Raw genomic sequence first — 16,673 nt, 5'->3', positions numbered from 1 at the left:
AGGAGCTTTAAGTTTCTCATGCAGTAGAATCGAGTATGTAGGGCCTGGCGTGGGCACTCCAGAGTCTTTCTAGACTGTACGCTACCATTTCAATTGTTCTTCAACAGTCCCCAGATCAGCATATCAGTATCGTCAAGGTGCAAATTTTTGGGCCCCACCCAAGACCTGCTGAATCAGAAGCTCTGGGAGCGGGACTCAGCCATCTACTTTAACAAGGTCTCTTGGCGATTGTGATGTACGCTCAAGTTTGAGAACCATTGTACCGTATCATACCGATTGCGGCAGGCTTCATGGTTGTCAATTACCCAGTGAGCTCACTGCTTCTTTGGAGTATGTTATTTCGGCAGAATCTTAGAATATTTAGGTGCCTTTTGTCAGATATGGGGATATCATCCTCACCTATCATTTATACCTATCCCTAACTCCAGACCCCTGGATGTCCTTCAACGAAAAATCAGGAGGATAAGTTTTCTTTTAACTGATTTAATTACCAGTTTAATTCCTTATGATTTTTATTTTTTAATTTGATCTTTTTTCTTTTTTGAGACAAGGTCTCACTGTGTCACCCCGGCTGGAATGCAGAGGCGTGATCATGGCTCACTGCAACCTCAGCCACTGGGGCTCAAGTGATCCTCCCACCTCAGCTTCCTGAGTAGCTGGAACTACAGGCATGCACCACCGTGCCCAGCTATTTTTTTTTTTTTTTTAATTTTTGTAGAGATGGGGTCTTACCATGTTGCCCAGACTGGTCTTGAACTCCTGGGCTCAAGTGATCCACCCGCCTTGGCCTCCGAAAGTGTTAGGATTACAGGTGTGAGCCACCGTGCCTGGCCCCCTTATGATTTTTAAATAGTAGAAAAGTACTCTTTATAATAGGCATATGATCTAGAATGAATTAATTTGGTCCACAAATATTTAATGAGCACCTACAATGCATCAGATGCAGTGAACAAAACAAAATTTCCCTCATGGAGCTTACATTCTAGTAAGGGAGCTAGAAAATAAACAAGATTTTGAAAGTAGGCTATGTAACGTGTCATAGTTATAAACGCTAATGAGATTAAATAGGGGAGGGAGGCTGGGTGTGGTGACTCAAGCCTGTAATCCCAGCACTTTGGGAGGCTGAGGCAGGTGGATCACTTGAGGTCAGGAGTTGAAACCAGCCTGGCCAACATGGTGAAACCCCGTCTCTACTGAAAACACAAAAATTAGCCGGGGATGGTGGCACACGCCTGTAGTTCCAGCTACTCAGGAGGCTGAGGCAGGAGAATTGCTTGAAACCAGGAGGCAGAGCTTGCAGTGAGCTGAGATTGTGCCACTGCACTCCAGCGTAGCAGCCTAGGCAACAGAGAGAGACTCCGTCTCAAAAAAAAAAAAAAAAAAAAAGGAAAGAAAATAGAGAGGGACAAATATGGGCTATCATGAAAGTGAAGGTTAAGTTTTTCCGTATGGTGGCCAGGGAAGTCCTCATCAATGACCTGACTTTTCGGTAAAGACTGAGGAAGTAAGGGAGCTAGGTAGTCTTTAAAAAGACTCACTCTTGATGCTTTCACATGTTTAACAGATATTTAATAATCTGCAAACACATATTTACAGCAGTGAAAATTAAAATAGCGACACAGAACCAACAAAAGATCAAACAAATTAAGATGAAGCATTTTAAATATACCATAATACAATATAAAAATAGGATTTGGTTTACCCAAACAAATTTAAATCCAAAATGTTTCTATCAAGTTTTTGTTAAGAGCAAAATGCCAGATGAGTTATTCCAAATAAACAATTTGCAAGGCAATGTGTCTCTTACCTCAGGGCCCCAGACTTCTTCTAGGGGGAGGTGCTTGTTAAGTTCAATCATTGACTTCCATGTCTGTGCTTCATGTAAACAACCACTCTGTCAAAAGATTGCATATATATGTGGGGAGGTAGAAGTTTCCATATCAACTTATTCCTAAGTATTTAATGTTTCGTTGCTATTGAAAATTTTGTCTTTTTAAAACTTTTATTATTTAAATGTTGGCTGGTAAACAGAGGAATAATTGACAATTGATTTTTTGTGTATCGATCTTGTGTTGAGAGAATTTTGTTTTGAGATAGTCTCACTCTGTTGCACAGGCTGCAGTGCAGAGATCAGAGCTCACTGCAGCCTCGAGCTCCTGGGCTCAAGTGATCCTCCTGCCTCAGCCTCTTGAGTACCTAGGACTACAGGTGTGTGCCAGCATGCCTGGCTAACTTTTAGTTTTTTAATTTTTGTAGAGATGGAGCTTCGCTATGTTGCCATGGCTGGCCTCGAACTCCTGGCCTCAAGCCATCTTCCTGCCTCAGCCTCCGAAAGTGTTGGGATTACAGGCATGTGCTTGGCTGGGAGAATTTCTAAACTCACTTATTAATTCTAATTGTTTCACATGAACAGTTGTGTCATCCGTGAATATGACAGTTTTATGTTTTTCTTTCCCATTCTTATACCTTTTATTTGTTTTTATTATTTTTTTCTTATTACAAAGATCTTCAGGAATAGTGTTGCATAGAAGTGGTGATAACACCAGAGGTCAGGAGTTTGAGACCAGCCTGGCCAACACAGTGAAACCCTATCTCTACTAAAAATATAATAATTAGCTGGGTGTGGTGGCGTGTGCCTGTAACCCCGGCTACTCGGGAGGCTGAGGCAGGAGAATTGCTTGAACCTGGGAGGCAGAGGTTGCAGTGAGCCAAGATTACGCCACTGCACTCCAGCCTGGGTGACTCTGTCTCTAACAAAAAAAAAAAAAAAAAAAAAGAAGTGGTGACAACGGCCATCCTTGTTTTGTTCCTAATTTCCAAGTGAAAGTTTTCAAATTTTTACCATTAAATATAATGTTTGCTAAAATTTTTATATCTATATTTCAATAGGTGAAGGATGTTTCTATCTATTCATAATTTTCTAAGATTTATTTATTTATTTATTTGTTTAGAGACAGAATCTTGCTGTGTTGCCCAGGTTGGAGTGCAGTGGTACGATCTCAGCTGATAGCAACCTCCATTTCCTGGGTTCAAATGATTCTCCTGCCTCGGCCTCCTGAGTAGCTGGGATTACAGGCGCATGCTACCACACTCGGCTAATTTTTGTATTTTTAGTAGAGACAGGGTTTCACCATGTTGGCCAGGCTGGTCTTGGAGTTGACCTCAAGTGACTGCCTACCTCAGCCTCCCAAAGTGCTGTAATTTTTTTCTGAAAGTGATCAGCTCCAAGATAGGAATTGAGCAACTCAGATACAGGCATGGATAAAGCAGAAAGATGGGTGTTTCAAGCTGCCGTAACAGCAGGCAGAAAGAATACTGGGAAAAATGAGATAGAGATAGAGACACAGAGAAATCGATATTGGCAAGATGGTGCTGGAGAATTGAACTATGGAGCTCACGCTGGATAGGAAGGGAAGGGAGGAAACGAGAGAGAGAGAGAAGGAGAAAGTAGAGGGTTCAATACAGCAGATGGCCGGGTTGCGTGAGACAAAGTAGGAGTCTGGAGTAGTGTGAATAACAATGAGAGAGCTAAAGGATTGGGGGTTGAGGTCAGAGAGTAAACTGTTTGAACTGAAATGCATTTTTTTTTTTTTTGAGGCAGGATCTTGCCCTGTCACCCAGGGTGGAATGCAGTGGCATGATCACAGCTGACTGCAGCCTTGACCTTCTGGGTTCAAGCGATCCTCCCATCTCAACCTCCTGAGTAGCTGGGACTATAGGTGTGCACCACCACACCAGGCTAATTCAAAATTTGTGTGTGTGTGGAGAAGAGGTTCCACTATGTTGCCCAGGCTGGTCTCAAACTCCTAGGCTCAAGCGATCGTCCCGCTTCAACCTCCCAAAGTGCTGGGATTATAGGTGTGAGCCACCATGCCCCGTCCTTAAATGTAGTTTTAATGGGGGCTGCTATAGTTGCAGTGTGCTGAGATTGCACCACTGCACTCCAGCCTGGGCAACAGAGCGAGACTCTTAAAAAAACAAAAACAAAAACAAAAAACAAAAGAAAGAATTCTTGCAATACTCTGGGGAGTGGCAGGTGGAACTCAGTTCTCTTGGCTGCCATCTAAGTGGGTTATACTTCTGGATGATTAAGGTGTCTGGTAGATAAGAACATTACTTTGGAAAGAGCCATCCCTGTTTTTTTTTTTTCTGAGTGAAATCTATGGGGAATATTAGAAATCAGTGCTGGTAACTTCTAAGGAGGCCCCATCATGACAGGAGGTCCTCAGGGCAGAAAGGCCCACACAGGGAGGGGAAACGTGTTGACTGGGAGTGGTAAGAACACTGTGCTGTGGCCTACAAAGTGAAAGGGCAGAATAAGGGAGATTCGCCAAGGAAGCCCAGAGCAACCCGTCATGGAGGGTGGAAGGAAATCAGCAGAGCGTAGGGACATTGAAGTCAAAGTCAGCGGGGTCAAATGATGCTGAGAAGCCGAGTGAGACGAAGCCCAGAGTGTCCATTTGACTTAGTGCAAAAGTGATAAATGTCCTAAAGCCAAAGGCAGACCCATAAATACTCAAGCACTGAATACAGTTTGGAGAGAAAAGAAGACTCAGAGTTGCGTCATCCTACTATAAATGTTATTTTATTTTTTCTGACCCCTTTATGTCTGTCTTATGTGACAACAACTTCTTTTTTTCATAAATGAATTTGAGTAGCCATATAATTTAATCTAGAGGTGATTTTTTTCCTACCCACTGCTGCCTTATTCTATTTGCCTTAGATTGCTAATTTATAAATTTAAAACAGAAAGACATTGTCTAGTTGCATGCTAAATTCTGGTTAAATCCAAAGATGCCATACCTGTGCCATAGTATTATTAAAGCTATAGTCATCCCTGCCATGTATTTCCCACACTATGAAATTTGCTCCAACATCTTTAACGTAGCCATTATCATCAAATCTGAAAGAAACAACAAACAGAAAGATACTAGTTTAATATAAAATAGAGGGGTTAAGAGTTCCAACTTCTGAGTCAGAAGTGCTGAGGTTTAAATCCTGTCTTTATCACTTCATAAAGTGATAAAGTAACTCTGGGGGAGTTAAACTCTTGAAGTCTTGATTTTTTTTTTTTCTGTAAAATAATAACAGTACCTATTGTTTAGGTGTCTTTTGACAGCTGGATGAAATAAACAGATGTTCTTTCATTCACCTCTCAAAATAAAACCTGATAGTAACGAAGTAGAAATGTTTTACTTTTTGACCATTTGGAACTCTAAGTTCTCTTCACTGGACAGGGTCCATCTGTTGATCAGGTGAGGGCAGCTTAGGCACTGCTGTCATGGGTGTTAGCAGGGAGAAGGATGGCGGGATGTGATGGATGGAGAAAGGGCAGAGCAGGATGCCCTGGTGTCCTTTAGCTCATATATTCATTGGCCGCCTATTATCTACTAGACGTACTAGAGAATGAAACCACAGAATTATTGTGATGAGAACGGAGAAGCTGCAGATCCCCGTAGGAGGAACCAGCTGGACGGTGTGGCTGAGTCTGGAAGGATCAGGGGTGTTGGTAAGTCAAGGTGGGACTGAGAAGCAGACGTAGCCTGTACGCTCCCTGGATCTATAGTCACGCCTAGCCCATGCTCAGAGAATGGACGACAACTTCTACCAACAGCAGACACCAGCAAGGGGACTCAAAGATGGACTGGCTACCCCTGCTTTGATGCTGGGGCTGGAGACACAGGCCCCATTGGGCTTATTTACCTCAAACTCAGTGAGTGTTCAAAAGAGCTGTAGTGCTTCATATTAATATTTTTCTCCCTGCTACCATGTGAACACAGAGGCTTGAGCTCAGAGGTAAAAGTTCAAAGTCGTGCCTTTGCACACCAGAACTTGTGACCGTAAGAATGGTTGCACGTTTTCCTTCTCCATCAGTTACTCCCATATTTCTGAATGAAATTGTGCCCCCTGCCTGTTGGGTAGAATTTCACTTAGGACCTTAGCGTCAGGCACTTGTTTCGAAGCTGCTGGCTCTGGGACTGTCGCCCCACCTTCTCCATCTGATAGAACTTCTTGCTGCACTCACTTCTCTGTGTCTATCATCCAAAATAACAGGTCCTTGACAGTGTCTCCTGACGCACTGCCCCATCTCGGCTTCACCTCGCAGTTGTATCTGGCTTTCGAGGTCTGCTAAACTTGCTACCACCCAACCCTTGTTATTAAAAGCATTTATAGTCCCATTCTCACAAACTGGGGACAAAAATTTTAAATGTCAAAAAGTGGTACCTGAGAATAGGTACCTTTCCATCCTATTTAGTTTTGAGAAGTCAGAGAGCGATGAACTCAGGTTAGTTCTCAAACAGCATGACTAGCTAGGGATTGGAGTATTGGTGTTTGGCGTCTTTTCTGATAGGGAAGAAGGCCACAGAGAATTCGAAAACTCTACTGAGAGCTCTGGAACCCTTTCGCAACAGACGCATACACACATGTGTAGGCATACGCGTAGTTTTGTCTAGTTTCAGAGATTTGGGTCAGGCTTTAGCTAAGCTCTAATTCTAGGAGCTTTGGAAAAAACAGAATGTTTGATTGCATTTTCCAAAAGTCATCAGACTATTGAATTATTACTATTTATAGGTAATTTAGAGATGGGGTCTTGCTCTGTTGCAGAGGCTGGAGTGAGTGGCACAATCATAGCTCACTATAACCTCTAACTCTTGGGCTCAAAGGATCCTCCTAACTTTAGGACTACAGGTATGTGCCACCACACCCAGTACATTTTAAGATTTTTTGTAGAGATGGGGAGTCTCACGATGTTGTCCAGACTCATCTTCAATACCTGGCCTCAAACCATCCTCCCGCCTCTGCTTCCCAAAGCACTGGGATTACTGGGATTACAGGTGTGAGCCACCACGCCTGGCCAGATTCTTAAATTGTTAAGAACTAGTTGCAAGCCATAAGTTTTATTTGAAAAAAAAAAAAAAATCCTAATTGAACTGAGCTGGCATCTTTCGCAAGAGCAATACGCTACAGTGCCATCTAGTGGCAATAAGTGTACATTACATGACCCATAATTTCTGGATTTGTAAAGATCTTTCATAATGATGTTTAATTTATATCATTGAAAATATCTGAAAAAATACTTGTCTATGTAAGCATGGCTTATTTTCATGAATGTTCTTTAATGTAGGGTATGATACTAATTAAGCCTCAGAAATGCAGAAATGTTACCAGTTGGCGACTCTTCCTTGCGATTTGTAACCTCCCCACGATGGCAGTTCCATTTTGGGAACTGGGAAAGAGACCTCTCCGTGGACCTGCAAACCTGCTAGACAAATCCCTGTGGCTATCCCATTGCACTAACCATGACTTTAATTTCCTGTATTCTGATGCCATAACTTCTGGGGCCGTGCCCTCTCCAGGGGGTCTGCGGAAGGTTAGCCAGTTCCTAGAGATAGCAAACAACTCTTCCGGGAGCCCCTGCCTGTGAAAGGGGTTCTTTACTAGTAGCCCTGGGCTACTATCCTCCTACCCTCATCACCCCAGAGGCAGACACCCCACAACCAGGGACAGTCCCTAGTCCCCAGAGCCCCACTGAAATTATTCAAAGTAGCCAATTTCAAACGTGCTTACCCTGCCTCTCCTATTCCTTCCCACAGAAACTGCAATGAGGCTCTGCCCACATTTCCCCCTCACTCCCTCTGCCTCCTGACTGACCCTGGCATTTCCACGTGTGGCCCCGTGGGGCGTGCCTTGCCCCCAGTTTCCAGGGATCTGTATGTATAATACACTTCCTTCCTGACGGTCATCTCCGCGTCTGTATATCTTACCATACCTGACTAAAGCGAATCCTCAGGACCCTGAAAACACCCACAGTATCTGTTCCTGAACTCCCTGCAGGGTAACAAAGAAATCCTGCCCCATTGTTTCCTCCAGGGTTGCTTCTGTGGCACTAAATTCTAGTTTGGGATTGGAGAGTAATAGACTCATCATCAAATGCTCGTAAGCGTGAGGCCAGCCCTGGGACTCTGAATCCAGCTGTGATGACTTCGGTTCCCAGCTGGATCACACTCCCAGGACTGGCTTCCTTCTTATGAGTGTTGGACAGTGAATCTATCGTCCTTTTATTGGTCAAACTCTGCCAAGCCTTGTACCTGAGCCATTCCCTGTAACGATAAGGCATTTATTATAATCCAGAGGCCTAGACTATGGGCGAATTTCCCAGTGGCCACCCCTGCCGCTGATGCCACTGATTCTCAAAGCTTAATTTCACTCTAGTCTGCCCAGAGTCTCAGAGTGCAGTGGCTACAATTCTTCTGTGCACTGCATACCTGATCGGATGCCCAGTTATCAAGCGATGTACTCCATGCTTCAGTGCTCCCGAGTAGCTGGGACTTACAGGCACCTATCCACTCAGCCCTTGGCCTCTAGTATTCAGTTCATTATCTTAGGAGAATTGGAAGCAAAAGGTTTGATCAAGTGATGGCCAGGGAGGTTTCAGAGACTCCTGACCTCAAGTGATTTCCACCCGCCTATGCTGCCACAAAAATCCGGAAGTGCTGGCGATTACAGGTGGAGCCACCGCGCCCGGCCCTCCCTGCTTTCTCACACAGCATTTCTCTCCTACATTCTCTTCTTTCCCTACTCAGCCCATTCTCATGGCTAATCATCTGGCCCCCAGTTATATTTATGCTAATTTTGCTGGTGAGAAATCTGTCAGTCTAGGTGACATTCCATTATAGGTAATCTGTCTTATTTGTATGACAGTGTATGTGATTTTCCCTTTTTCTTTGATGTTTTATGGCTTCATTCTGAGGTATCTGAGACTTCATGCCAATCCTCAACCTTATGATTTGGGCCTTAAATTCCGAAAAGTTTTCAGATTTTCTTTCTTTTCATTGAATGTTGCTTCTCTTGTCAACGCATTTTCTGTAATTTCCCCTTCTGGAAAAAACTATTAAGCACATATTGAAATTTGTCATTCTGCTGAAATTGTTTCTTAGCCTCTTTCTTATTTATCTGTTTACCTATTTGTGTTGCATCCTGGTTAATTTCCACATCTCTCTTTTTTCAGTAATTCTCTCTTCACTTGTATCTAATCTGGTTTGTAATTGTGTCTAAAATTTTGAATTTAATGACTACATTTTCACGTCTAGAATTTCAAATTTTTAAAAATATGCCTTTCTTTTCATAGTCATATTATTTCATTATGGTTTCTACTTTATTTTTCCTCTTTATTCATTTTGAACACATTTTCTATATTGTTCAGATTGTTCTGTTATTTTTAAGCATTTGTGTGCTCATTTTTCACTTATTTTATCTGCTGACTTGCCCTCATGAGGGTCCATTTCCTTAAATGTTTGTAAATTTAGATGATCAATTTTTTGATGGTGGTGACTTTTCCAGTAAGAATATTATGTCTCTGGATTTGCTTTTCCAATTACCTTTGTTTCAAGGGGTTTGCTTAGGGGTTTCAAGTCTACTTGATAATTTTTAGCTTCATTTTTCTTGTGGCACTTTCTGTGACTAAACTCTATTCCTATTAGGTATAAGTTCAGATCCACATCCATAGGAGGCCTGAGGTGGACATTTTGGTGGACATCTCCTATTCTTATAGGAGGTATGTTTTTGCCTACAAATTCATGTAGGTTACAACCTTCCTTGTGGCTGACCTGGGCATTAAGCAGAGTTTTCCAGTCAGTCTCTCTCTCTCTCTCTCTCTCTCTCTTTTTGGACTAGGTAGCTCTTAATATATCCTGAATTTACAAAATAGCCTCTTGGCCTCACAGGGGCTTGAAAACCCAGCTTCCAATTTCTAGTTCCATCATCCTGGGCCAATACCCCTGGATCACACAGGCAGGCTGAAGAGCGTTGCTCTGACTTTCAGTTCTCTCTTCACTTCTGCAGAGTGCACCTTCTTTCTTTCAAGTTTCGTTATGTACAAAATATTTTTGTTATGTTTTATCCAGGATGACGTGTCTATCACGGGTAGGGAGTGACTCAACTTAGCTCAGTCTGCTATATTACTATAATCAGAATGACTAACTTTTAACCTTCCTTTCTTTATCCTCAAACTGTAAACATGCTCATCTATCTTCCTCTTTAAAAAAAATCCAGGTTATAGGCCGGGCGCGGTGGCTCAAGCCTGTAATCCCAGCACTTTGGGAGGCCGAGACGGGCGGATCACGAGGTCAGGAGATCGAGACCATCCTGGCTAACACGGTGAAACCCCATCTCTACTAAAAAAAATACAAAAAACTAGCTGGGCGAAGTGGCGAGCGCCTGTGGTCCCAGCTACTCGGGAGGCTGAGGCAGGAGAATGGCGTAAACCCGGGAGGCGGAGCTTGCAGTGAGCTGAGATCCGGCCACTGCACTCCAGCCTGGGCGACAGAGCCAGACTCAGTCTCAAAAAAAAAAAAAAAAAAATCCAGGTTATATTTTGTGTTTTTCTCTATAGGGAAATTCCTGTCTCTTTTTTCTATTTTCCAGCCAAAAGCTGAAAAAGTGTAGACTACATTTTGCCTCTACTTGTAAACTTCTCGTTTATTTTGCAAATCCCCTGCAGTCTGGCTTCTGTTCTCCCCATTTCGTAGAAACTACTCTCCCTTGAGGAGCAGTAAGGAAGCCACTCGCTGCCTCTGAGTGAGTGAGGTGACGTTTAATCGGAGAAGGGTAACAGAGGCAGAACATCAAACAGAACCTTGCGAGTCCCTGTAAGGGCTTGGGCTTGGCTTTTACTCCATGGTAAGGATTTTGAGCTTTGGAGCAATGTCCTTTGACTTTGTTTTCAAGGTTTTACTCTTGCTGCTATATGGAGGCAAGAGTGGAAAGAGAGAGAGCAACAAAAAGGCTGTTGTAATAATCCAGGTCAGTGATGATGGCTTGGGTTCGTGTAACAGCAGGCATTGACAAATAGATAGACCCAACAGGCTTTGCTAATGGATTTGATGTAGGGTATATGAGAGAGGGAGGAGTCAGGGAGATTCCAGTTTTGGCCAGATCAACAAGAAGGATGGAGTTGCTATCACTTAAAATGGGGAAGGCTACTGGAGGAGCAGGTTTTGAGGGGAAGATTAGGAGTTCGGTTTTGGACACGTTATGTTTGATATATCTATTGATATCTAAGTGGAAAAGTGATATGTGTATTTAGCATCTCAGTGGATGTGTGAGTCTGGGGTTCAGGAACTGTATCTGATTACATTTTATAGGCCACCCTGCAGTTAGATTTGAGCCACGACAATAGGTTCTGGATAATGGGATGTGGCTGGAAACCACCTCTAGTTCTGAGCCTTTAAAACATCCCATACAATCCTCCAGCCTTTTTCCCAGACATGGCGGTGAGCTAGGAGAGACCGCGTCCGGATGATGTAGTTCTACATATCAGATGATGACATGGAGAGTTAGGCACTGGGATTTTAGGGTTTATTTGTTACTGCAGCATAGCCTAAGCATACTTGACAGATACAAGGGGAGATGGTCAGGCTGTAGGTGCAGTGTTGGGATATATCAATATATTGAGACATCCAGGCCCATGTGACTGGATGACGACATTCAAAGAGGAAGCTGAGATGGGGAAAAGAAAAGAAATCCCTGAGCCTTGGGGCATTCCAACACTAAGAGGTCAGGGAGAGAGAGAGCCAGGTGTCAAGCTTCTGAGCGGGAACGTTTGTAGTGCATGCGAGCGACGAAAGAGAGAATTAAATATGGGTGATGTTGAAAAAAGCAAACATATTTTTGTTTAGAAGTGTGTCCAGTGTCACACCGTGGAAAAGGGAGGCAAGCACAAGACTGGGCCCAGTCTCCATGGTCTCTGTGGGTGGAAGAAGGTGAGTGGCTGGGTTCTCGTACACAGACACCAAGAAGAACAAAGGCATCATCTACAGAGAGGAGACATGGAAGGGGCAACTGGAGAATCCCAAGAAGTACATCCCTGGAACAAAAATGATCTCCACTGGTGTTAAAAAGAAGGCAGAAAGAATTGGTCACTGCCTTATTTACTCACAAACCAGAATTGTCTCATTATTTTATGTGTACTGTAGTGTAATTGATCTCATACACCAGAATTCAGGTCATGTATAACTGGCAGAATATTTTTGTTGGACAGCCCTGATAAGTAAGACTGGCTTCTGGTTAAATGAATATGATCAGTTTTTTTTGAATTTTGACAGTAATTCGCACTCAGTAAATGCTATCCCTGTTTCTCCTTCTAAAGATATGATTGGACTTGATGAATAATGCTCAACTTTTCACAAAGGCGAGAATGCCATCCCCAAACCTATTGGAGACTGGCTTTTAATTTAGATGTGTATAACTAGTTATTTGAATATATTTTAATACTGGAAAAATCCTTGCCCTGTCTCAGAACCAAGCAAGACTCACCTGTTTTTTTTTTTTTTAAATTTGTGTTCATTTGCCTGTGAAAGGCAAGGGCTGAAGGGTCACAATGTTTATGTTTTTGGTCTTAACTCTGCCAGTCTAATTAGAATTTCCTGTATCTAAAATGCTACCTTTTACTTATTGAAGGGCATTTTAATGGCTTATGTGTCATATCAAATAAAAACACTTCTCACACTTATAGATGACGCTTGTCATCTTTTAAAAGTCAGTGTGATAAGAAATAGTAGCAAGTTACACTTTACTCTCAGACTCTTTACTAAGTCAGCCTTTTAACTTAGCATTGTCATTAAACAGCCATTCAAAAACTTAAAACTGTAGAATTCCTGTGTATGTGTGATTGGCAATGGCGCTTTGCCAACTTATTAGAAGGATTAAAGTAGAGGAGTTATATACAAAATTATAAATTATAGGTGATCACAAGACTTAAGAAAATTAAAAACAAAATCTCAGATCATGAAAAAAAAAAAAAGAAATCAGGGAGGAACTAAGTAATTAAGGGGGTGCTACCAGCAAGGAAGCAGGAAAACAGGAGAATGAGCTATCCTGGAAGCCAGATGAAGAAAATATTTCAAGTAGGAGTAAATGATTAACCATGTCAATTCTTGTTAATGAGATCAAGGAAGGTGGGACCTGAGCATTGACCATCGGTTTAGCTGAATGGAGGTCATGGATCATGTTGGCCGGCGGTACCAATAGAGTGGTGAGCACAAAGGCCAGACTGAGGGCGATTTGGGAGAGAATGGGAGAAGAGTTGGTGACAGTGACCATAGAAGCTGAAGGGCTAGCAGAGTCAAAACAGGGTTTTTTGGTTTGTTTTTTTGTGATCGTGTTTGTTGATTTTGTTTTGCTTTGTTTTTTGGTGGGAGAAAGACCTGTATATTTCTAGGATGAGTCAGTAGAGAGGGAAAAGTTGATGATGGAGGAGAAGAAGGAGAATTTCAGGAGCAATGTTCTTGATTAGGAAAACCGGTGGGGATCTAGCTTACAAATGGAGGGACAGGCCTTAGACAGATACACAGACAGTTCATCCATAGTGACAGGAAGGCAGACAGAGTTCCTGGTACAGTTGCTTGAGGATGGACAGATATGGTGGTGGAAGTTTGTGGAGGATCCCTTCTAACTGGTGTCACCTTTGAGTCATTCATGTTCTGCATTCTCTTTCCCTTACCACTCACATCTATCAATTATCAAGCCCTGCCTATTATAATCACTCATTTTCTTTCTTTCTTTTTTTTTAAATTTTACTTTAGGTTCTGGGGTACATGTGCAGAACGTGCAGGTTTGTTACATAGGTACACATGTGCCGTGGTGGTTTGCTGCACCCATCAACCCATCATCTAGGTTTTAAGCCCCGCATGCATTAGGTATTCGTCCTGATGCTCTCTCTACCCTTGCCCCCACCCCCCGACAGGCCCCGGTGTGTCTAATCACTAATTTTCTTATATACAGGATTCTTCTTCTTTGTCCTTGTTGCTATTTCAGTCATCTGTTTTTCTCCTCCTAGTGACGCAGGTGAACCCCAAACTTGGGGCTCAGCTTGGGAGGTTTTTGGCTTCACTCAGGAAAGAATTCAAGATTGAGCTGATGGTGAAAGAAAGAAGTTTATTAGAGAGAAGTGTACAGCAGAATGGCTGCTCTGTAGACGGAGCAGGGCTATCCCATAGGCAGAGTAGCACTCACTCATGGATAGCTGGCTAGCTATACTTATACCTATTCCTAAATATATGCTAAATAAGGGGAGGGCTATTCAAGAATTTTCTAGAAGGGGGGCAGGGACTTTCTGGAACCATATAAGAAAACTTCTGAGTTATTGCCATGGCATTTGTACTGTCATGGTGCTGGTGGGAATGTCTTATGCAAATGCATTATAACTCTAAGTGCTAGCTGGTTTTGGCCAGTTTCTTGGCTACATCCTGTTTTGATCGGCAGGGTTGTGAGAACAAGTCCCGCTGATCTCCTACCTCACCAGGACTACCAATACAGTGACTAGCGGGTCTCCCTACTCAGATTTGTTTCTCTGAAATTCATCTTCTACGCCTCTCCCAGAAAGAACTAGCTAAAGCAAATATTTGATCATGCCATTCCACCGTAAGACTTGATAGAAGGCCTTCCATGGTCTGGAATCCACCTAGCTAGCTTCCCGGCCTCTTCTCCTGAGACTTCGTGACTAATTTTTGCCTCAACAACATCACGCCGTTTGAACTATACATTTTCTTCCTCCAACTATCTGTTTTACTTGAAAGACTGACCCAGCAGAATTCAACATTACTCTCCTCACTTCTCTCCTTCCCTCTTCTGCCTCCAGCAAAATATTCATTATCCTTAAGACTCAGTGACTCAGCTCAAATGCAAGTCTTCTGGAACATTTCCCAGAGCCCCGCTCTCTTTACAGCTGGGTTGGAATCTTTTGCGTTTCAATCCTAACCACCCACACTGTTCCATTCTATCATTACACTCAGCGTATCTGTGCATATGTTTCTCTGCTCTATCAGACTCTTCTGCTTTTCAGGGTGGAAATCCTGTCACTTACCTTTCCATTTCCAGGGCCTAGCACAGTTCTTGGTGCAAAGTAGGTGTTTAGCAATGATGAACGGAAGTGTGCACTTCTCTGAGAGAGAAGATTAAGATTTTTTAACCTTGGGGGGTTAAGCATTACATAAACGAACAAACACAAAAACACAAACACACTAGGCCTCTGGTAGGGAAAGCAGTGCTTTGGGTGCCCAGGAAAAGCAGTGGCATGATTAGGTGTCTAGAAGAAGATCAAAACTAAGAAAGCAAGCAGATTAGCCAGAGAGCACAGAGAGCATGGAGAGTTCTGAGAGATGGACTGCTGGAGTATGATTTAAGATGCAAAGGGCACATGGTAGCATCTTAGAAGTGCCACGGGCAAGGGGTAGGGGCCAGACCATGCTAGCAGAGGCCTGCAGGATCCCAGTGGGAAAAGTTCTGGTAACAAAACTAAGTTGGAGCGTCTTATTGATTACTTCTGTACCTACCCATCCTGAGAGATCTCAGAAGCTGTCTTCAGCCTAAGAGGTCCCCAAAAGCTGAAAGCCTTGACCAAGAACATTTTGTTGGTGTTGTAGACATAGGAATTTTACTGCCAGCAATCTATCCTAACAGCATACCTGGACTAGTGACCAAACATGTACATGAACGGATATTCACTATTATTTATTTACAATAGCAAAAAATTTAGAAATGTGAGTCGTTTACCTCATATTTTTCTATATTTTAAATTTTGTAACAAGCTGTATAACTTCCATAATAATAAACCAAAAATATAAGAATAAAGTCAGAGAGGAAAGCAAACAAATACTAAATCACTTGGAAAAGTCTTCCTAATAGCATTTCATTCATATTTTTATTATGAAATATTATTTGTTTTTGTTTTTCGAGCCAAGGTCTCACTCTGTTGCCCAGGCTGGAGTGCAGTGGTGCGGTCTTGGCTCACTGCATCCTCTGCCTGCTGGGCTCAAGTGATCTTCCCCTCTCAGCTTCCTGAGTAGCTGGGACCACAGGCACACACCACCATGCCTGGCTAATTATTTTAATTTTTGTAACCACAGGGTCTTGCTATGTTGCCTATGTTGATCTCGGTCTCCTGGGCTCAGGCCATCCTCCTGCTTCAGCCTCCTAAAGCACTGGGATTACAGGTGTGAGCCACCGTGCCTGGCTGAAATATTGTTTATAAGAATTGAGTTATGGATGGTCAGTGCAATGGCTCACACCTGCAATCCCAGCACTTTGGGAGGGTGAGGAGGGTGGATCACGAGGTCAGCAGATCGAGACCATCCTGGCTAACACGGTGAAACCCTGTCTCTACTAAAAATACAAAAAATTAGCCAGGCGTGGTGGCGGGCGCCTGTAGTCCCAGCTCCTCAGGAGGCTGAGGCAGGAGAATGGCGTGAACCCAAGAGGTGGAGCTTGCAGTGAGCCGAGATCACACCACTGCACTCCAGCCTGGGCAACAGAGCGAGACTCCATCTCAAAAAAAAAAAAAAAAAAATAGAGTTAGGGATAATATTTTTGAAATGACCTCAATGTACTTGTTGGCAATCTAGTTTCTTTTCTTATAAGTTTTCACTTATTATTGGCTTGTGGAAAGAGAAGTTATATCACCTGGGGAAGGTAGTTCCTACCAAACAGGTAGGGGTGCTGGTAGGAGCCTGGGGAGAGATTCAGAGTGGGTAAAGCAAGGGCTTCCCTGAGTCGGCAGGCTCTCAGCTCTCTTACCCATTGAAATTTCAGCTGCCAAACGGTAACGTCCCTCAACACGCAGGGACCATCACAGCCCAGCTTTGTATAACTTGTACTGAAAACTAAGTCTCGCATAT

The 16,673-nt window shown here is 43.0% G+C and overlaps 1 protein-coding gene and 1 long non-coding RNA gene across 22 annotated transcripts in view; one reads left to right on the top strand and one right to left on the bottom strand.

The window, feature by feature from the left end:
- CATSPERE (catsper channel auxiliary subunit epsilon) overlaps nucleotides 1-16,673 on the bottom strand; it is a 181,845-nt gene that overhangs the window by 29,481 nt on the left and 135,691 nt on the right. For 17 of the 21 annotated variants that reach the window (XM_021931885.2, XM_021931889.2, XM_021931887.2 and 14 more), the window contains 2 exons: nucleotides 4,804-4,903; nucleotides 1,808-1,894 (listed from right to left, as the gene is read on the bottom strand). In XM_021931885.2, the coding sequence (XP_021787577.1) occupies nucleotides 1,808-1,894; nucleotides 4,804-4,903 (187 nt within the window). The other 4 variants (XM_021931908.2, XM_021931898.2, XM_021931895.2 and 1 more) reach the window with 4 other exon arrangements.
- LOC110742033 overlaps nucleotides 1-16,673 on the top strand; it is a 56,171-nt gene that overhangs the window by 38,865 nt on the left and 633 nt on the right. Inside the window, exon 3 of the long non-coding RNA XR_002519226.2 lies at nucleotides 5,395-5,509. This is a non-coding gene — a long non-coding RNA (uncharacterized LOC110742033). The remainder of the gene's footprint in view (nucleotides 1-5,394; nucleotides 5,510-16,673) is intronic.

This window comes from Papio anubis, chromosome 1 (assembly GCF_008728515.1).
Source record: "Papio anubis isolate 15944 chromosome 1, Panubis1.0, whole genome shotgun sequence".
Lineage (NCBI taxonomy): Eukaryota > Metazoa > Chordata > Mammalia > Primates > Cercopithecidae > Papio > Papio anubis.
The sequence above is the reverse complement of the archived record's forward strand: the minus strand, read 5'-3'. Positions and strand labels throughout refer to the sequence as shown.